Source organism: Hypoxylon trugodes (genome assembly GCF_022578975.1).
Source record: "Hypoxylon trugodes strain CBS 135444 unplaced genomic scaffold F4822scaffold_5, whole genome shotgun sequence".
Classification (NCBI taxonomy): Eukaryota; Fungi; Ascomycota; class Sordariomycetes; order Xylariales; family Hypoxylaceae; genus Hypoxylon; species Hypoxylon trugodes.
The window spans coordinates 1,543,286-1,564,804 of NW_026250020.1; the positions used below are offsets into that span (position 1 = coordinate 1,543,286).

At 47.4% G+C, this 21,519-nt stretch overlaps 6 protein-coding genes across 6 annotated transcripts; all 6 read left to right on the forward strand.

Annotated features, from left to right (window-relative positions):
* The first annotated feature begins 2,486 nt into the window (after positions 1–2,486).
* F4822DRAFT_251613 (AEX-3 domain-containing protein) lies at positions 2,487–6,222 on the forward strand. Its single transcript, XM_051454440.1, has 4 exons — positions 2,487–3,027; positions 3,075–4,094; positions 4,151–4,838; positions 4,909–6,222. The coding sequence occupies exons 1-4, from the start codon at positions 2,638–2,640 to the stop codon at positions 5,487–5,489; spliced, it is 2,679 nt and encodes an 892-aa protein (XP_051314390.1). The 5' UTR covers positions 2,487–2,637; the 3' UTR covers positions 5,490–6,222.
* Positions 6,223–7,522: 1,300 nt separating this feature from the next.
* Positions 7,523–10,332, forward strand: F4822DRAFT_251625 (uncharacterized protein). Its single transcript, XM_051454442.1, has 2 exons — positions 7,523–7,550; positions 7,616–10,332. Exon 2 carries the CDS (start codon positions 8,018–8,020, stop codon positions 10,154–10,156), a length of 2,139 nt encoding a protein of 712 aa, XP_051314391.1. The 5' UTR covers positions 7,523–7,550; positions 7,616–8,017; the 3' UTR covers positions 10,157–10,332.
* Positions 10,333–12,421, forward strand: F4822DRAFT_251617 (uncharacterized protein). The gene has a single exon (XM_051454441.1). It carries the CDS (start codon positions 10,509–10,511, stop codon positions 12,222–12,224), a length of 1,716 nt encoding a protein of 571 aa, XP_051314392.1. The 5' UTR covers positions 10,333–10,508; the 3' UTR covers positions 12,225–12,421.
* Positions 12,422–14,019: 1,598 nt separating this feature from the next.
* Positions 14,020–16,308, forward strand: F4822DRAFT_251636 (galactose mutarotase-like protein). The gene is made up of 5 exons (XM_051454443.1): positions 14,020–14,611; positions 14,672–14,771; positions 14,831–15,157; positions 15,225–15,735; positions 15,853–16,308. Exons 1-5 carry the CDS (start codon positions 14,492–14,494, stop codon positions 15,938–15,940), a joined length of 1,146 nt encoding a protein of 381 aa, XP_051314393.1. The 5' UTR covers positions 14,020–14,491; the 3' UTR covers positions 15,941–16,308.
* Positions 16,309–18,546: 2,238 nt separating this feature from the next.
* Positions 18,547–18,942, forward strand: F4822DRAFT_429239 (uncharacterized protein; the record flags this gene model as incomplete). The annotated part of the gene is made up of 2 exons (XM_051461058.1): positions 18,547–18,599; positions 18,720–18,942. 2 exons carry the CDS (start codon positions 18,547–18,549, stop codon positions 18,940–18,942), a joined length of 276 nt encoding a protein of 91 aa, XP_051314394.1.
* Positions 18,943–19,441: 499 nt separating this feature from the next.
* F4822DRAFT_403373 (uncharacterized protein) lies at positions 19,442–20,737 on the forward strand. The gene is made up of 2 exons (XM_051458117.1): positions 19,442–19,997; positions 20,054–20,737. Exons 1-2 carry the CDS (start codon positions 19,677–19,679, stop codon positions 20,576–20,578), a joined length of 846 nt encoding a protein of 281 aa, XP_051314395.1. The 5' UTR covers positions 19,442–19,676; the 3' UTR covers positions 20,579–20,737.
* Positions 20,738–21,519: the final 782 nt, after the last annotated feature.

Below are 21,519 nucleotides of genomic sequence, written 5' to 3' on the forward strand. Positions count from 1 at the left end.
TATTTCATATGTATCATATTCTCTTTTTCCCTATTAATTGTCGTATGTGACGGGTAATGGTACCTAATGTTTTGCTTCCCGCTCTGCATTGCATCTGTACCTCTCTGCAACTATCTCAATTCGGGAAGACAATTGACCTAAGCCAGGATTAGCGTTTCAGAGATTACCCGTCCGCCCATTCATAAACCACTAAAAGAAAAGAATAAAGAGCAAGGCCATAGTCTCGGGTCTATCATGATTCGTCTTCAAATACAATAGGCATAGTTAATATGTATGGTACTGAATACTTTCTTGGAAGTGGGATAAGTCAAAGAAACTATGTAGAATGCTGAAAGGATCTGGCCTGTTTATTTTCTAGGCTTGTTTGCACTAAATGGAGGGGCATGGAAGGGATGAACCACGACGGCGGGTCATAGCGTGCATAAGTCTTGCGTGTACGACATAAGAGAGGGGACATAAGAAAATGAATAATCTACTTTAGGAAGCTTCTTAATTGTAAGTAGACAGAATAGGTTAGATACTTTTTTTTCTTTTCTTTCTTCTCAAGCTAGTGATTAATAATAAATCATAATGAATAGTTACATGTATGTTTAAATGTTGAATGCGTAATTTTGAACGGTGAAGAAGGCTGGTTATCTAGGTATTAAATAACTCAGTCGTTCTAAGTCGTTGATAGGTGAGAAGACCTACATATAATATGCGGCTTGAAAGTCGGTGACGAGCTGAGATACCCGAGAGTCAATGGCTGGTGCCATTATATGCAAGAGGTGAATCACGGCCCGTGGAAGGCTTCCAAGTTACGAGATGGCAATATAGGTGTAACTGTTGTAGAACAAATAGTAGTCTCGCAGATTTTCCTTCGATCTGAGACGCCAGTCCAATAAGGCAAAATCATCTAATCCTGTAAAAACCCTGCTTACTGTCTCATATGTATAAAGACAAAGAGTAAGCATGTTTCCATTGTTGCATTTATATAGGCCGACATCTTGCATCTTTTCGATGATCGAAATTGAAAAGAATACTGACATCAAAGAAAATATCTTCAATTTCCTTTTTTACGTGAGGCGATTTCACCCATTCTGCTATGTACCTTGCTAAATGGTTTAAGCTAACCGTTATTTCAATTTAATCCTCACACTGTGTTGGCCCCAATGCGGATCTCTTAAAAGCCCCGTTTGTTTTCTTTTCATCTGCAAGCCCCAACACCGGATTGCTTATAATACCTAGGTATGTTTTATATTCATTCGTCATAGGATATTCTGTCCGTTGAAAGTTTTCATTAAGCCTTGAACCTTTCACTAGGTATGTACATATTACAGAAACCTAAAATCTGGTAGTATCTCGATGGGCATGAGCTTAACTCGTTCGTTGAGTCTTTTTTTAATGTTATGTTGCTTTTTGCTGGACGATGACCCGTTCTACGATAGCTTTTGGTGTAGCTTCCCACAATAACGGCCCCTTTTTTCAAGGCTAATCAGCTTTGTATGTCCCACGCCACCCCACTTCCGGTTAGTCAGCTACCGTTGTAATTGGTTAGATTGTGAAATGCAGTGGGCCTGCCGAAATTTCGAAGCTGCCAGGGATACCCCTAGTGCTATGTTGCGCCGGCTGGAAGGCTAGTCTGGGGGGCTAGCTCAATTGCCCCCTGTCTTCTTAGTGGAATTAGGTCTCGGGAGTACTGGGTACGAGACTAACGTCGTACTTCTGGGCTGGGATGATAGTTCCAATAGGTGCAACACGGGCAATAGGTACTAATTCCTAGGCTAGAATACGCCCTAGAAACGACCTACGCACTAATCGTATCAGACCTACAGAGGAGTATCAGTGACATGGTCCCCTTCTCACTCTCTGCAGTGCCGATCCCCTGGCACGCCAGTCATCCTGCAGTAGAAACCCACTTGTTATTTCCCCGTCCCTAGTAAAATTGTGTAAATTGTAACACGGGTGTTCTTGAAGCTTGCCTCGTCTGGCCGCTGTCACACTTTGGTCAGTGACGGAAAGCACCCCAAGTACCCCAGTACTCCGTATACCTAGGAAAGTACATTTATAATTCCCATCTGCCAGGGGTTTACAGGGTTCACAAGGTTTACAGGGTCTCCAGGCTTTGTTCTAGCTGTATAATTCCCGCTAAATGGGCAATTGGAGGCGCGCATTGACTTTGACTTGCTTCGGTCTCTCGGCGCAAATCTCCCTTCTCGCTCTCTGCCCGACACACACCCTTTTCTACCGCGCAACACCCTCCTGCTTCATATCTCGTTTCTCCTTTTCCCTTTTCTTGAGCGCCATTCCTCCACTCTCCCTCCCACCTCTTTTTTTCCTCTTCCCCCCCACCTAAGTAAGTAGTTGCAGCGAGACTGTACTCTATCCCCCTCCGCTTCTGACAGCAAGCTGCCAACTCGTTCGCTGGGTAGTAGCTCGGTGGCTCGAAATTGGTCACCCAGGTTAGAGAGCAACTCGCAACGGGAGGGCCTTCGAGTGAGGAGCAGCTTCGAAGTATAATTCCGTCCCATTCAATTGGATCCGGTGGTCCAGGCAGGAGCTTGGTTTTTGTCTAGTTAATCACTATTGTTGTGACTGTATTGGGATTCAAGATTACAACAAACGAAACAGCACGGGGAAACAAACACATAGCCCATCATGGCACCTTCACTTAACACACACTCTTCCTTTACGCGTCCGCGTACAAGCGAACGTGATGCTCGCCCGAGTACACGAGATCAGGGCGACACCAACCTAATTATTCCGAGCAGGACTTCCTCTCTTCACTCACGTATCACGCAACCAATTCCCTCTACGCTCAACATGAAGCCTCAGCAACGAACTCCCAAGACTCTAACGCACGCATACATGGTTTGTGGTGTCGGACGAGAGCCTTCGCAATGGGTGAAGGCTCCTGCTCCTAGCCAGGGAAAGATTGGACACATGAAGGGAGCTGTTGGCCAATTCTGGTTGCCCGAAATTTTAGGTAGCAGCCCCCGCCTCGAGCAGGACAATGAAGTTGCTCGATCTTTACACGCCGCTATGAGAGTACGTTGACCTCAATATTTAATCAATGACCACGCTGACTGTTTTAGGCTTGCTTCCCCCACGACGTCGAAATTTGCACTGGTCGTAGCCAGCCGCACTGCGTTCACCATGCGTTTGTTCTCCAACAGGATTCTTCGCACACGCTCTACGGTATCTGTCTTCGCGTTTGGTCAAGGGCAGATGAGAAGAGGGCGGAGACTATCAGGGATCTGAGGAAGCGAACCGAGACCGACTACTACGATAACCCCGATGAGACTTACTGGATTCCTTACTGCTTATCGTTCCTTTCCCGATATCCTCTATACAACCTGCTTGGAGATTACTTGCGAGGAATGTGGATTCACTGGAACAAAGCTACCAACCTCTTCCACGCGGAGGAGGTCTCGAGGATTCTCAGCTTCCCGGCTCCGCGACTAAACGACTTGGTTCGAATAGACATGAAGGACTACGCTCTTTGCTACCAATTCCCATCGTCTCCCACTGGATTCCAGAATTTCGCTATGTGGCCTCTGTGGACTTGTCTCTCGGTACCTAACATCGTGGGTGTTATCGAGGCTGCCATTTCTCCTACTAGGCGTATCATATTTGTCAGTCACTACCCCGCGATGTTAACCATGGCTGCCGAGACTATCCGATTCTGCGTTCGCGTGTATGAATGGAGTGGTCTGTACGTTCCAGTCGTTCACGCCCGCCATGCCAAGGAATTGGTAGAGGAACCAGGTCCATACATCCTTGGTATCACTGCTGAATGCCGTTCTCTTTTCACGGCCCCGAACGATGCCTTAGTAGTTGATTTAGACCGCAACTTTGTTCTCACTTCCAGCCCCCCGACGGCATTGAACGCGAACCAACGAAATAAGTTTGTCACCCGCTTGACACAGGCACTAAATGGCGATGTTACCCCGTCCGGTGTCCCGCAACATCTGCGCTCAGCTTACGGTGGTGGGAAGTTGGTTCCTGCAGGTCAAATCATTGTCATGCGTGGGGAGGTGGAGTCCATTCAAGAGCCCGAATGGTGGAACCAGGACGCCGTCATGGCCGTGATGGATCATGTCTGTGAGAAGATGGTAAGGGATTCTACTATCGAATTTGACTCGGAGTGCATGCTAACAGTTTTAATTAGGGTCGCAACACTGGCTTGAAGGCTGTCTTTGGTGGAGCAGTGAAGAAGCCGCTGATGACTAAGGTTTCCATGAGACATTTGAACGAGATCGTCAGGGAGCGTAACCAATACTCTCGTGATGCCTTGGAGGCATGGCAGGATTTCATCAACCTGAAGGGCCGCATGGACACTGAGCTGAACAAGGTTACGAAGCGAAACAACTACCTCGTTGAGGAGTTGGAGAGCTGGAAACAACAGTTCCTCAAATTCCAAGCATTCGCCGAGACCCTCACGAAGGAAACTCAAGATCTCAAGGTCAAGATCGAGACTCACAAGAGAGAAAACCGAAGACTCGCAGGTCTTATCGACCAACAGAAGGACGACAACTCGCGTTTGTCGGTTCGTCTTACTGGCACTGAGAAGCAGCGAGACGACGCTCTTGAAGCCTTGGTTCTCCAACAAGAGATCGCCGAGGAACTTGAGCGGGAACGCAAGCGCAATAAGAAGGAATTGGCCGCCCTTCAACACACCAATGTTACCATTATTCGACAACGTGATGAGGCACGCCGTGTTGTCTTACATCTGCGTAGCTTGATCGGTGGACAATCCCACCATATGGAGCATCTTGTCCAATCCCTAACTACGCGTGACGACCTAGCTAGTGAGATTGAGGAAGGCTTCGAAGAGGAAGAGGAGCAGCAGCAGAATGGTAAGTTGATGTCGATTGATGGGGGTACGTTTGACTAGGTTACTAACATTTTTTTTTTTTTTTTTCACAGATCGTCTATTGAAGAACCCTAGCCGTAACACTAAGCGTCATTCTACCGCCAGCTTTACCGATGTGGCTGATCGTCACCTCAAAGACAAGACCGATGCTATCTCCCACATTATTAGGAATATCGCGGAGCAGTGCCAGGCCGCTGTTGAGGGCCTCCAGCTCGCACAAGACGCCGAGATCGAGTCAACTAGATCTCCTCGCCGGGCAAGCAACCTTTCTAGTGCACCCAGCGATGATGGCCACGAGCACTCGGCCACCAACTCCGAGGTTGGCGATGACAGCCTCCTACACCCTTCGGGTCGCGCCTCCAGCATCCCTCCTACTCCGGATCTAATTCCGAACCGAAGCAGCACGTCGATGTCTATGGCTTCGACCATGACTACTCCTGAGCGAGCCAGTCAGCAGTACAGCATCCACAACGACATTCCTACCAAGATCGTCGAGGATGACGAAGATGACTTGGCCGAGCGCAGCGAGAGCGAGGCCATCTCACAAGAGCCCGGCATCGTTGGCAAGCACGCCGAAAGTCTTATCCACCGTCCATCAGGTGCTAGAATCAGCGCTCTAGGCGGTACCCGCTAAAAAAGTTTCGCGTATCGTTCTAGTCTGGTTGCATGTACGGAGTCGGAGGCGACATGTTTCAAGATTTTCTGACAGTTGAGAAGACTTGTTGGGGGTTAACAATCATCTCTTCATCTTTCCCCTTCCCCCAATTCCTGTGCATATGAACTTCACTTATACCTCTTGGTCTGTTTATTTGTGGATCTACGGCGTTTTACTCTGAAAGAGTTACTCGGATTTTTCGCTCTTTGCTTTTCCTACGACTTATTGCAGCTTATTGGCTCTACTCTAATTTTCCTTGCAACAAAAAACGACCAGACGCAATAGTCGGTCGGCCAGGCAATTAAGGCACCTGTTTGGTCCCGCTGTCAGGTACGGAAGGGAAAAGATATGATGGAGTAGTGATCCATCTCTTTTGTGTATATCGGTGGCTATGTGTTGTCCGCAGCTATGGGCGATAGATGTCTACCTTTAATTACTGCAGTTTACGTCCTTCATGTAGTGTTGGGCAAATATGAGATACCTTGTCAATGACATTTCAGTTCTCACGATCGTTTGTGATTTAGTTGAATGTGCAATGCTTATTTTTATATGGGTGCTTCGTGAGGCGTGTTACCCGTGATTAGCTAGTGTATTATCTTGATTCCTGTATTTGTGTGTTCTCATACCGTTTGAATAATCAGATTTGACGTCTCCTTGGGTACCTATATGAGAACTCTGAATTAAGTCTACTCCTATTCATTCGAGACAGTCCCGTAGGAAGTATTCGCTTCAACGTCAAGTTATGGAAATTCTTAGTGAGCACCTGTCGTCTTAAGCTGTATAGTAGTAGGTTGGGGGAGCTAGCTTTGTGATCTCCAACCACCAACCCACCAACATTGACCGCCTACCCTTCGTAGCTCTATGAGGATGGGTGTCTCAGTTTCAGCGCATATATCGTACCTACATTACAGGCGTCTCTCACTAAAATATTTGGAGGGTATTTGGCACACATTGAGCCACCTGCTTTTTACAAACCCACAATTCCAGTTCGCCCGATCCGTTAGGGCAAAATTGAAATATTTATTATATATTAAGGTAGTTTCGAATAGTCAGTGAGGCTCAATTATATCAAGAACTATTTATATAACTACGTCCTTTGTACGTAATAGATATAGAGTTTAGAGGCCGTGTTTAGGGTAGGTGGGGCGCCACGTTCATAGAGCTATACCATCCCGCCGGGCCCTGACGTAATGGCATTACACGGTACATCCATAGAATATGCTCTGGAATTTAAGGGTCGCGGGGTCCAGCTAAACTTGTCAACCTGCCAACTTCATATATTCACGAACAAAGGAGAATCTTTCACCGTGTAATGAATGCCTCACGAAGTCGATGTTATACCTTCCAAACCATCGCATATCCCTATCCCAGTGTTATCATAAAACTCTCAATGAATAGGGACGTTATCGCCGTTTCCGCTTCTAGCTGCTCGGGGCGTTGGGAGATCCTAGTTTGGGCGGGCTTGCGCCAACGTTTTCTTCATTCCAGCAACCGAAGCGCTAAAAATCCGAGTAAAGATGGAGGGACCAACAGCTCGCATTTACCGACCTTGGCCCCCAGTCATAGGGTATTTTTGAGATAACACATAGGTGTTTAAAAGCGAGAGCGTATTCGACAAACTTAAAGAATCGTATCGCATTGTTATATCTTCAAGAGGCGAACTAAACGTATTTCCCCTACGTAGGACCTCGAAATTGGCGAGGTTGGTAACGCGACGGGCCCACCATAACCCCGCTCAAAGACCAGCAAATCTCTACAGGGCTTTCCTAGGTATTCAGACTGATTCTTGAACAATATCTTCTATACTATGGCGGTAGTACAGAGTTCATTTAGACGATTAAAGGCAATAATAGGCCGAGAGCGCTGATGATTCCAATATGTGTCCACTGAAGCCTTCCGTCATTCAGTCAGCTTGCCCGCCTAAATGTAGCGAAGGCGCAGCTCAGCTTCCTAGTGATCATGATAAGGCTCACTACCCTCTCGACCCAACAACTTTTAGACGTCACGACTCTTTCCTCCCTCGGTATTAGTGATCATAAAGTTTCGAACATGCTATTATATTAACGATGCCGGGAGAATGCCAGTTAGTGCTAACCACTTAACAGCTTCGACACAACGCCGAAAAAAGCGTGCCGACACCAACTTGCTCGCCCATAATCAATCTACAAAGCGATAGCGATACTCTGCCATTCCATACAGACTTCCAAGATTCTCAGAAAGGTTTAAAGGCCGCAATATCATTTCCGTCTTCATATTACCAATGCTACCCCAGCATCAATTATATCCAAATATGAGATGTTCCCCTGCATTCACGTGGCACAGCCCAATGGGATTGCCTACAATGGGTTGTTGGTTGTATGAAGTTTCAAATTTGCATTAGGGATCTTACACGAAAATTAAGGCTGAAGATATACATAGATGATTCTGGTTGAGCGTTACCCACGTTTTAATACGAGCTATCTCGAGTAGCTTCACCAATTCTTCAAGGCCCTTTTCAATGGTCAATAATGGCTGCACTAAACCCCATGGATGAATACCCCATGGCGGTTTCTCCATTATCAGAACATTCAACATTATCGCCCGGACACTCGTCACACAGGACGACATTTGAACCATCATTTCGCAGTGAAGATGGTATAGCAGGTCCAGAACTCGGAACAGGGCCCGTCAACCTACGAGCGACCGCAGATCAATTAGGAAGCGATCGCGCTGCATATTTTCCATTAGCAACACATGATTACCACCAGGACAAAACCTTCGCCCAAGAAGGAAGCAGATCACCCTTTGGAGCGAAACTGTCTCGAGGTTCTACGGTATATTCAAATACCGAAAATGAGGAAAAATCGCCAAACGTTGTGGTGCCGGATCAGCATCCGCAAAGGCCTTCATTATTAAGACCTAGTTCCCCATGGTGGTGGTGGTGGGAAATATCATCAAGTATCGTCAGCATCATTGCCATGTGTCTAGTCATAGCCATACTATGCGTTATCTATGACAAGCCTGCATCTACTTGGACATGGCCAATCACACCAAACTCCCTGGTTGCTATGTGTACGACCGTTGGGAAGAGTGCGATGCTTGTCTCCGTCGCCTCTTGTATCAGCCAGCTCAAATGGCGACACTTCACATTAGGTCCACGTCCGCTCGACCACATTCAAGCCTTTGATGACGCTAGTAGAGGTCCTTGGGGCTCATTGTCACTACTAGTACGCGGTCGAGTTCGAGTTATTCCCGTCTGGAGCCTTGCTCTAATAACTTTAGTTGCCTTAGGGATTGAGCCTACTACGCAGCAGATTATAGGCTGGCAATTACGCGAAACTAGGGTGACGAATGCTACAGCTCAGATTGGTAGAGCACTGGTTTACAAGTCAAATGCATACCCATACCCCCCACCTAGCTTTTATTGGCCTACAGCAGGACTATTACCTTTCCAGTCTTCAATTATCAACGCGATGATCAACGGTCCCTCCATACCGAGATTCATTTGCCCCAGCCCTGCAGTACGGTGCGCATGGCCGGACTTCACGACGTTGGGCGTGTGCGGTACATTCGAAAATGTCACAACTTCCGAGCCACCCGTTTGTACCTATTTCAATTCTACTAGCAATATGACCTGTATGTATTCCGTTCCTACGGATGAGGCGGTCGACACCGGAACGACGGTGATTAATATACATCCGCCTCCCTTGGGGATGAATATGACCTTCATGTTCACTGGGACTTACGAGGCCCCAGGAAATCAAGAGATGGCAACTCATATGGAAGGGGATGGGTGGGGCTCGATTGGCAAACTCACCATTCTTCGCGTGACGGACAAGTATATACCCATAAGTAGGGAACTTCTTCCTACCGACGACAATGATCTAAATAAGTACAAGGATAACCGAACAACACCGCTACCTGTGGAGATGATCAGGATATCCTGGAAATGGTGTGTGAGAAGGTATCATGACGTGACATATGAATCCGGCGATATCGTCCCTCAAGGAAATCTCACCACGGAGAAAGTCATATCCACTGGTTACACGGAAATAACCGCAGAGCAGCCCGACGAATTCGAAAAGCTAACCACCCTTGACGCGAAAACCCAATTCCTGATATCCCCAGAAATCACCACGAACATTCAAGGCTTCTTAAAACGTCTCTTTTCCAATATCCAGTTATTCGACCGGTCGCGGTGGAATTTCGATGGCACGGGGGCTGGCGGGTCTAATACTACTATCGATATCACTTCATTCCTTTACGACGCCGATCTAAAAGCCGTTGGATACAATATCGCCGAGGAGATCACGAATCAGCTCCGCCAGAGTAATCCCGGCGATAATCCTAATGCGACGATGATCGAAGGTGATGCCTACATGCAGGAGACTTATATGGTGGTTCGATGGGGTTGGTTGGCGTTGCCTCTATTAGAGACACTTATTGCCGCGGGATTGCTGGTTTTGAGCATTTATCTCTCGTACGGCCAGCCTCTTTTGATGACTTCGAATATTGCGCTTTTATTACATCCGCTTAAGGGGTGGGGCGACGATGAGTTGAGAGTGACGCCTGAGACGATTAATAGTATAGATAGGTGGGCGGAAAAGGAAAATGCCCAGTTGATATCTGATGAGAAGGGAAATTCTCGCTTCGTAAGATTTAACTGAGGCTCTACCTAGGTGCCAAGGTAGACAGCTACCCAATCAGAAAGCGGTGGCATTTATACAAGGGTTTAAAGATGTTGGTTTCAACGATACAAAGATGCATCCGCACCCATGTATTCTACGGTTAGATCCATCCTGGTCGCATTTATGTTGTTTGATAAGCCGCTGGACATCCAATGTGGGCGGCAATTCTGTTCCTAAATTTGGTGAGCTGAAGCAAAGGCAATGCGACCGTGTGTCTGCCTTGAGCAGAGAAGCAGGTAAGACTACGTAACCTGCTAAAATAAACAGCAACCCCCTTCAAAATGGTCTTATTCATTTAACTCGAACAGCATCTTCTCTTTATGATTACGTTATGACGGTGGTCAAATCACAATGCACCTACCCATCAGAGACCGTGACTTTTGTTTCGTCGTCTGATACTCGAGGGACACTAGACATCGTTTGGAGTTGTCTCAGCATTTTATTAATTTGTACTTGGTCCGTCCTCCACCTAAATGTCCCCGTACAAACGACGCCTAGGAAGAAATCCGAGAAATATTTCCGAGCAATATACCGTACTTCCAACAAAATTTCTTGGATGCTTCTAAATGTAGTCGCTCCTGAATGGTCGCTGGGAAAAGCATGGGCCGATTACCAGGCAGTGTCCAGTGTCGAGGCCGATTTTGAGGCTTACGGGGATCGGGATGGCGTCCCGTGGACACGAACTCACACGTATCTTGCTAACATGGGTGGTTTTACTATCAAATTTGACGAGCGGACTGCCCCGGTGTTCGATCCAATAGAAGCTCCCAGTGATGGGGAATTAAAGGGTAATCCAACATCGGGTCGGGCGGTTGTATCTAAAATTGAGCTTGAAAGGCCAATTTCAGCACCGAATCCGTCCCACTCCTTAGAGCATTTGAGATGGGAAAGAGAAGACGTCAGGTCGAGTCAACGGCGGTATTCCTTACCAATTTCGAAAAAAAACGCTGCGACTGGTGTAGGTGCTATAGTGAATAACCAGGGCGATCGGTCCTCCGGTTTCATAAACGGGATCAACCAGCGAGGCCCGACACTGGATGAAAGTACTGGCTACCGCCAACCACCGCACCGGATAGGAGTGGTGCACAGGGAGAATAATGGGATCAATCGAACCGCTGTATCGGAAGCCAGAAGTAGTACTAAAACAAGCGACTTTGAAGACCCCTGGGAGAAACATCAGTTCTTAAAGCGGTCCGTAGTTTGGCGAAATAATGTCAAGGCGTTGAATGGGGATAGATGGGTTGTCGATGCGACGCAACTTCTCCTAGCCCGCGAACTCGGAATTATCGACAAGCTTCCTTCTATCCTTGAAGACGACATTTCCGACCGGAACAAGGGCGATCTTTTTGTGAAAGTCATTGCTATTGGTCAGGTATTCTGGTTCACACTTCAGCTTATTACTCGCCTTGCCTGGCGCATACCTACCACTCAGTTAGAGATCATGACCTTGGCGTTTGCCATTTGTACTGCGATCACCTACTTTTTACTACTGGACAAACCGAAAGACGTCCAACTTTCGACTGTCATCCACGCAGCTCGTTATGCTTCTCCCCAGGAATTGGCGCGTCTTGCTGTTATTGGTCCGTATCAATACTACTACAAGTGGGTTGACATCAGCATTCCAAATAACGCTGTCCATGCTATCCGCAACATAGACAACCCTTACCAAGGGTTACTCTTTGGGGGGACCTTTTGCATAGTGTTATTCGGTGCACTCCACTGCATAGCATGGAATTTCGCATTCCCGAATGACATAGAGAGGCAGCTATGGCACGCAAGCTCAATTATAACTATCGCGGCGATACCTGCGGGACGGGCTCTAATGGAGCTTTATTTGCTAATCAACAGTTGGTTAATGAAAACGTTCGCCGTGTCTATGGGCACCAAGACTACATTTGTGGTTGACCTTGTCCTCACCAATACTACCGGACTTCTGTTTTTCGTCGCTCGTATGTTTATTCTTGTCGAAGTCTTTCGGTCTCTGGCATTCCTACCTCCCCAAGCTTTCGAGACAACCTGGGCAAACGTGTTGCCACATATTGGTTAAAATACAAGCGATAGAAGACAAAATTATACGTTTTGGCCAATCTATTAGATATAACATTCTTACCTAGGAGGTAGCTACTAAATAGAATTCGGTCAAGCCATGTAAAGGCCCGCCGTGATCAACCAGACGATTGCCTCGCTGAAGTACCGCGACAACCCGCAAAATTCGATTCCCTTAGGTTAATTCGCCGCTAACAGCCTAGATTTGGGCTCGAGAAATCAGAATACCCTCTGATAATGATCCACATGTCATTTCTGAAATAGTAGTGTAAGGGTTTATGCAGTAGACGGGATTAAGATGTTGGATAGTCTCTTCGAGAGTAGAGCTTCTAAGGTCATACCACATGCCCCATCTCAAAGGATCCCGGATTTTAATCTTGCCTTTCATATTGAATAGGTCCGAGGCGTCTACTACCTTGTATGAGCTACCCGGGGTGAATGAGAGCCGCGTGTAATTGAATAAGTCCGGCGAGACTGCTATCTGTTCCTGCATGTCAACCGCACGCTTGATGATCTTGTCTAGTAACACCCCCGCCAGGTCATAGTCGTCCGGGCACAGGAACTAGAAAATTTCTGCTAATTCATTAGACAATTGAACCTCTGGGGAAGCACACGTATTTGCGTATCCTAGGCCAACAGTAATGAGATTCATGTACATCGTCGCACGATTCTTTCTGAGATATGGGATATCCCATTTATCAAACAATTTGACGCCACCAATCGTTCCGGATATCTCTGGGAGGATATCAAACAGAAGTTTATCAAAGATCTTGTCATGTAACCAGCGCATTATTACTGCTAACAGAAAGTCTGGCTCTGTGAGGCTATAACGCCCTAGCTCCTTAATATCCAGATAGAGATTCATCTAAGTAATTAGCGCGCGAGAGAGCTGTATACCGTCATCATGGGGGTTTATGGTAAGAGGCCGTCCCTCCCTACGCAAGGAGTCTATCCAGTTACACGCCAATTGTCGAGCAGTCAAAAATTAACTACCTCCATCATGAACAGCGTGAAACTTAGGCTTACTCTAACAAAATCCTCTTTGGACATAGGGACTACTTGACGCGAACTGTCTGGGAGGTTCGCCATATCGCTCCGGGGTTACTCGATAGCCTTCTGATATTCGGCTCGACTATTCTCTAATTCGTCTGTTTTGATAGCAAGGAAGTTTTGGTATTCGATGACCGAAACATAATTTATGGGCCTTCCAGCTATATTGGGAAATATATACCCACACCAGAATGAACAGCAATAGCTAGGAGGATCGAGGTTCTTCGCCATGCGCACAAGGCGCCTTTCCACGCAGCTAACAGCAGCTAACATCAAAGAATGAAAGGCATACACCTTTGTTCCTTCATGTTAACAGATCTGAGTGTAGTAATCGTAAAGCCATGCGATTCCATAATTAGCGCCATCTCAAGATGTTGGGATATGTAAAGAGTATAACCGCCTCAGGGCAATCTGTACTCCTCATACTAATATAAGTTCATAGATTACCAATAGGCGAGTTCCATACCCAATGTATTTCGCGGTTATGCAGTCCATCTCGCGATGAAACCCGAGATCCATTGCAGGGCAACATGGACCATACGGAGAGCAATTCTGCAATAAATTTGCCCCTAAACCTGTCCTAACCACTTGTAGAATATTGTCAGCAAGCGAATGCCGCAAAGCTCATTGGAAGCTCCGCGACCTATATGAACTTAGATGAATATACTCTGGTTCGTAAGCGATCTCGCCAAGGCGCCTAAGACGTAAACGGTCATGGCTCAATGGCGAGAACAATTTGAGCCGCTGAGCCCGCATATTCTATTTAAGTGAATTTACCCCGAATCCATTGGGTGCGTTGTCCCAATCGAATTCCCCTAAGGGGAAACCGGGCAAGTTCCTCAGATTACTGGCTGTTGCCATATCAGGCTATTTACCCTCCCCATCCTTCTACCAACATGCACCCCAGACTAATCCCGAATCGCCTCTCTCGGTATGGTACGATTCAAAAGTGCTATGCTTAGACGCGCGGACTCGCTAGCAGCGTCTGCTAACATGCTGCGCTTTCCCCGCGATAGCTATTTAAAGGAATATCGGGGAGAGAGGGGCTATACCGCAATATTGGGGTTGTGGTAGTAATAAGCCAAGTGTCTCTTCTTCCTCGAGGACCGTCCCGTGAGAGCGAGTGTGTGTGCTTACAATCTAGTTCCTTTCTATTGCTTCAAGACCGTATTGTGATACCTACCGATCAAGCTCGCTCGACAGGAACCAATTGAAGAGATGCGGTGCTCTATAGTAGCTCTCCCGGTCTTGGCGGCAGCGACATCTGTCGTTGCCCAAGCTCCAAAGCCCGGCGAAGATGGAAAATACACCATATCCTCCTCGGGAATAAGAGCACAGGTTCGGCGATCCAGACCCGAAAAAGGAATTGGTTGGCATGCTAACACTTACGAATATCAGTTCATCCCGTATGGAGCTACGCTTACCAACCTCTTTGTGGAGGACAAAAACGGAGAGGAAGTTGATGTGGTCCTTGGATACGACGACATAAACTACTATCGTAATAACGCTCTCATCCCCATTCTTGATATAACAAGGGACGACTAACCTTCATTATAGCTAAGGACCCTGGGCATCCCGTGTACAATAGTATCCCCGGTCGTTATGTCAATCGTATCGGCAAGGGTAAGTACACGCTTGATGGTACGACATACACCACTGAATTGAATGATGGGAGCAACACGCTCCACAGCGGGACGAACAATTGGTCGTATCGCGTGTGGAATGTGACCGACCACACTGAAGACTCCATCACATTCAGTGTCCGCGATGCGTCGAACTCGTCGCAAGGAATGCTGGGTTTGGTCGAGGGTCAGGTGACCTACAGCGTGAGCGACAGCACATGGAACATCAAGATGGAGGCGACATCGCCCGATGAAAAGACCCGTACGTTTCCCCACGAATATACTACTAGCAGTTGGGGTGCCTCGGTTCGCTAACTCGGAGGAAAAAGCGCTCATGCTGACGCACCACACCTACTTCAACCTGGACGCATTCAAGAACCCAGACACGCAGAAGATCTGGAACCACACGCTATACTTGCCGTACTCGAAGCGATACCTAGTCGCAGACGATGGCGCGCTGCCTACAGGTAAGATCGGCACAGCAGAGCCCGGTGGCATTGACGATTTTTTCAGCGAGCCCGACCTATTCCTAGGCCATGCGCGAAGCGATCCCAAATTCGCAGGAAACTGTGGCGGCGGCGGTGCCTGCGAAGGCTATAACGGGTACTTCCTCATCGATGACGCCCCCAAAGATGCCGTTGTGGTCAAGCTATCCAGTGGATTCTCCGGCATCACTGCTGACTTGCGTACTGATCAGCTCGGCGTCGTCGTCTACTCGTGCAACTGGATGGATGGGACAGCCGACCTGAAGAGCACGCAAGGCACAAAGGCTAACCGCAAGGTGGTGAGAAGTTCGTGCGTCGCTATCGAGGCGCAAGATTATGTCGACGGCATTAACCAGTAAGTCAGCTCGTCTCTCTCCCCCTTTCCGTGACACCTTCCCTTTTCCCAAGATCCCGAGGAGAAATGATAGATCGGCACTTGTAGGATATGAGGGCTAACGCTGGATGAATTAAGCCCTGAGTGGGGACGCGTCGAGAAACAGATTACTGGACCGGGTCAGAAGTACTCGTGGGAAAGCTCTTGGACTTTCGGAACACTTTGAGCCAACCTCGGTGAAGAATGACCAAGTCCCCTACTTCAAGCCTCCAAGGAAGAGGAAGGGGAAGGATTCATTAATGCGATACACCATTTTAGCGATACCCGCCAATAAGGGGGCATTGATGGGTGTGTCGAGTTGTACATAGCAATGTCATTCGACGAGTACAAATTTCTTGAATGCCGTGTCGTCTAGCTCGGCAGTTCAATTTCTTAGGGGTTACTTCGATCTTCGTGTGACGCAATGGCCCAAGGCTGGCTGGATTTATAACACTCTTACCTAAGCCTAACATTTATATCCTCCAGGCCCTCATCCAATACTTGATGCACATTGACATCAGAATGAGGCCATTTAGAATGTCATTGTCTTTCCAAGTGTGCTTTTGTTTGGTCGAGGCTAACACGTCTTGAATGAATATATCATGTAACGTAGCGAGCAAGAGTGATATCGTGACGACTTTTTGGAAAGAAGTGGAAGGAAAAGGGAATCGCGGTGTCCAATCCTAAAAAATGCAAAAAGATCTGGACTAGGCGGATCTGTGTAACGAAGGCGTACTTTCCTTGTTGACCATGTGCCCTCTCCCCTTAACTATACATGTATCTCGCTCTTTTCGGAGGTACGGCGAAGTTGTACATAACCCGGGTGTGTTTACCTGCCCAATCCGAATAGCGAGTGGGTGGACTAAATCCTTGGAGGCATCCAATGCCGTGGCTAGCGTAGTTCGCCTTGGCTGCCTGGAGTTTTACCCATCCATTCTTAGCTCATAGAGCAGCAATAGTCTGATTCGTCGCGAAGGATCAGCAATATGCATTTTTATTATTGATTGGCCGCAGAGGAACGCCATCGGAGGGGCAGCCGGAGGAATACGAGCGTGGGTCGAATGTTTTGCTTGCAGTGGTTTTGCGATTGCGGAGCATCGAGATTTCCGAGAAACCCATCCCTGGATATCCACTATGGCCTTTTTTCCCATAGCGAATTTAGGGGTCCATTCTGCCCTGCATACGGCTTGTCACCTAGGGGCCAGGGGGGCCGCGTGCCGCTTGCGCGCAGCCCATCGTCCACTATGAGCTGATGACGTAGTTCGGCCAAGACAAGAAAAAAAAAGTTTTCGTGATTGTAGTATCGTCATGAAACTTTGGAAGTCTAGACTTTGTAATTGTCTTGTCCATTGCTCTTTCCCCTGTTTCTCAGGGATGTTTTCGCGCAGTCTTGAAGTCCTAGATTAGAAAGCCGAAAATCACCAGTTGGAGCACAACTCAATGTCACCCAAGGGACGTCTTCAATCCTAGCTGGTCCATTAGCTTCATGGCCATGGCTTACGCATACGTCATTCCCTTTAGGATAGAGACTTGAAGTATCGCGACGACTCTAAGCAAACCAACGTCATTGTCGTTCGGTGAGCCTTTGACTACTCGAGGAGCGCTTTCTTCTTTCGTGGGGGTCTGATGAGAAGGCGACCAAATGATGATCGCGGTGAAGAGTGGTCGCCATTAGCTGTTGAGGAAAACGCTCATGGCTTATGGCACTATCTAGGCATAGTCTTGTCGGACCAATATTCTAGTTGACAAGAGGGAAGGATCGTCTTGGGCTTGGGATCACGAGGACCTAACCACTAGGCAATTGAGAAGGAAAGAATCCGGGTCGCGAAGTTGTTCATGGCAGTTGGGTTCCAAGCACGTAGTTTCTCCGATCGGCCTTTTCCCCATACGTAGCGACACGCTTCTACCTGTCAGATGAGATTTGAGCGAAGGGAAAAAATCAGCCCATAATTGTATGTTGTCCGGGTCGGGCTGCCGACTTGTTCCGCGAAATAGGAGGAGATCAGCATCGCTTGTGGGGGCCAGTTTATAGCGAGCCAAATCTGGACCCTGGGCAGAAGGCTCAAGAGTCTATCAGCCTCAAGCGTTCAGCCAGTAATATCTGCGTGGGACTAATTTCTATTTCGTGAGTTTAGTCTGTCTGTCTTCAATGCGAGTGATGACCCCGGAGATCACAATGACATCATGTTATCCCCGAGGGGATACGTCAGGGCATCATGTCTTGGCTTCTCGCGCACCAGCTCAACCTGAGGTTTGCCTAGCCTTGAGTCGTGGGGGGTAGGTTTGGCTGAGAGGAAGTCAGGTCCCAAGAATGTTGCGCGGTGAAGCTCGGCGGTAGGAAGAAGACTATGATCTTACTTCACGTCTTCGGGGTTCTCTACATAAACCGCGGGTTTAACCCTCAACCTTCTCAGCTTCTCTTGATCGACAAGCTCAACTTTTTTTCTGTGCCGATCAGTATCTGTTTAGGCCAAAGTTACCCATCTTCTTGCGTAACTTCTACTCTTTTCATCGTTCTGTTTCTTATTGTTGGTGTTGTATCCATTCAGATTTAAGGAAAAGTTTGAAAAATACGAGTTTCCCTTCAGCACTTTAATCTTTGTTATCTTGGCTCTATCTATCACCTAATCTTATCTCCATACGTACCCCACAGGTCTATTACGCGGGGTCTATTAGGTGCCTGTCTACAGCCTACCAATTCAGCTAGCGGATGCAGCCGAGCGCTAAACGAAGTCTAAACCGAATCACTGGAAAACCTAATTACCTTCTAACTCGCCCGATTGGACGCTAAAAATGGCTGGTAGAGGTCAAATCGACGGTTCAGCACGTGCAGTCCAGTATCTAAAGTGAGTTTACCTAATTTCTAAGGGTGAATTGAATTCGGATCCATTCCTTTCGAGTTAATAATTTCTTCCTTAACTCTTATCCACTACTATCAATAATACTCAATTATTCGCGTTATTTAGTCAAGAAGATGCTGCTCTCGAAGTTGTCCAGAGGCCTAAAATCGATGTTCCTGTCGATGTTGGATACAATTTACAGCGGTTCCTGAACCCTCACCTTCACGCCGAAGACCGACACTTGAGACCGCCCCAATCTCCAACTCCACTCACTGAGGACGAATCTCGTACCCGCATGGCGGCTATTCTTAGCTCCATGGTATTCGATGCGGAACCAAAGAAGACTTGATGGAAACGAACAGCATACGGCATTCGAATTGGTATTTACATCGAATAACTTTTTTCTTCCTTTCATGATTACGGATTCTTTTCATAGTTATTCTTGTTAGGTATTCTTTGGTTAGTTTGCATTAGGGCATTAGCATATGGATTTAGCGGGCATTTAGCGACTACTGGGCTGGCATTTATGGCATTTTTGGGCGCCGTACGTTTAATGAGGAGGGGTTATGATCAATAGGCGGAAACTGCATCAGCGACTGGTCTGGAAATTACTTTGCATTGGGAGGTCTTTTCTATTTTTACTACTTTATAATGAATTGGGAAATCATGTTCTTCATTTTTACATCATGTAATTGAGAAATTCAAGCATTCTCCTTTGAATGGGACTTGAGATCTTTGAGTAGTGGTATAGCTTGAGTGCTCGATTCTAGAACCTTTAAGCCCTAGAAGTGCATGGAAAGAGCCTTACCTCCTGCCAGATTAAGAGAAGTAGCAACTATCGCCTTCTCGTTCAGGCTAGGAACACGCTGAAGCTATGGATAACAATCGCTAAGAAACCAACCAAAAGGCACGTGTATTCTATACTGGTATCCCATTCATTCACGTGGGTCTTCTCAACGATTACATCAGTGACGTATGCATTTTTAGGCAGTGCTGCTGTAAAACATAGACCATCTTACTTCTGAACTCTGTCAAAATATTAACAGGGAAATCAACTACCAAAGCAAACACCATACCCTAAAGATGGCTGTTAGAATCGAATTGAAGCAAATAGACTTAAAGGGCAAGAAAATTGTCGACGAATCCGTCTTCAACATTCTCAACGACTACCTGCAACTAGGAAGTTCTACATCCACCTCTCAGGCAGCCATCGCCATATCAAAACTAGCCCCCGAGCCCAGTGGCGAAGAGAAAACCCTAAGCGACGAATTCTTTTTCGGGCTATGGAAAAGCATCATTGGGGTCGCAGAGCAGATCCCACCTGATCATTTCGCGCAGGACAAGTTAGTAGGCGTCTTAAGGGAACTTACACTGCTCCCAGATAGTGGGGTTACGGTATGGGGAGTAAGTGAAAGCTGACTTTCTGCACCTGCTGAACGCGGGGCTAACTGTGTTGAAAGGCCCGCCTTTGGACAGATTTACCAGTTCTTGGCGCTGTTTTCAGGGAACACTTGAATGGGCCTGGTCATTCGGCCGATGAAGAGGAGCAAGGGCAGATTGATCTGGCTTGGATACGATTCCATGCTTTCTCTGCTAAACTGATTGGGGCTGGAGTGGTGCATTTTGAGAACCAACCCATATGGATGTTGCGCGAGGCATTAGAGGAACAGAAGAACCCGGTAAAAAGCAGTGCGTTGGATAGAGACTTGATAACGGCGGCTATGTACATCGAGTTCTCAGGCCCAGTGCTAGTTGAAGCGTTGGCGGCCAACCCTGAGCCGGAACTCAGCGACGAACTTCGCCGTATACTTAAGGCTGGTACACTCTTCAGTGGGGGTTCGGGGCTGAGACTAGATAGGTGGTCGTACTGGACTAAGAGATTTAGAGAGGAGGCGGAGAAAACGAAGAGCGAGAAGGCGAAAGCAATTGCCTTGCGAACTGCTCGGTTGATGGAAGTTTGGACCAATGCAAGATTGAGTAACTGAAGCAGACTAATGATTAGAGATCGCCGGGGGGGGTTAAGGAATGATTATGTTTACCTAAGTAGGTACGAACCGTCCTAGTGGTTTTGACTCTTAGCTGCGTGACCTCAGTTAACTTGGAACGCGCCTTCCACGCCTCAAATACAATACTTTTCTCCTGTGCCGTTTTCCGAAACCGTCTGACGATCTGTATAGATCGTGCATGTTATACTTTTCAGATGACTCAGGTCGTTGCCGCTTGAGCCGAATTTTCTATTATATAAACCTGCCCTGATGTAATTGTCCTCGTATCCCTTTTGCTCCTCTCACCACATCCTCCTTTACCCAACTCCAAGGGCATTCCTCAAAGACCACACCAGGAACCAATTCATTCAATATTGAGACTGCACTTCCCAGGAATGGAATGCCAGAGGGGCTTATACCAAGAAGCGCCAAACATACAGATGGCGATGAGCTACAGGTACATCACATTGCGACATAAATTCGGCGCGGCGAATACCGCAGTAGGACACAGTATATTGATGGACCCTACCTGGTAAGTGATATCCCGATGCCTCCAGCTTGCTTAGGTACATCGATGTACCCTTCATTGGAGCCATCCTAATTCAAGTAGAAGAGACATTCCTCGGGAGCGATTGAATTGGTCAGCTCTTCTCGTACGGGGAGCCTCCGAACCAAAACGGATTCAATCGAATCACGACTCGGGCGCCACTAGGAGTCTGATTCCCCCAGCAGTCACAGGACAGCAGTAGCTCGAAGAGAATCTCCAGTCTCACGGTATTGTCGATAGGCGGAAGGGGTTGTCACCTAGACCACCTAGGTGGTGGACCCGAGGAAACGTACCTATTATTGGTTCTATTGGAAGAGGACTGAAGATGATGGCACTAGGAGGTTAATTATATTCCACTTGATGTATTGAGTAAAGGTGACACACCTACGAAGCA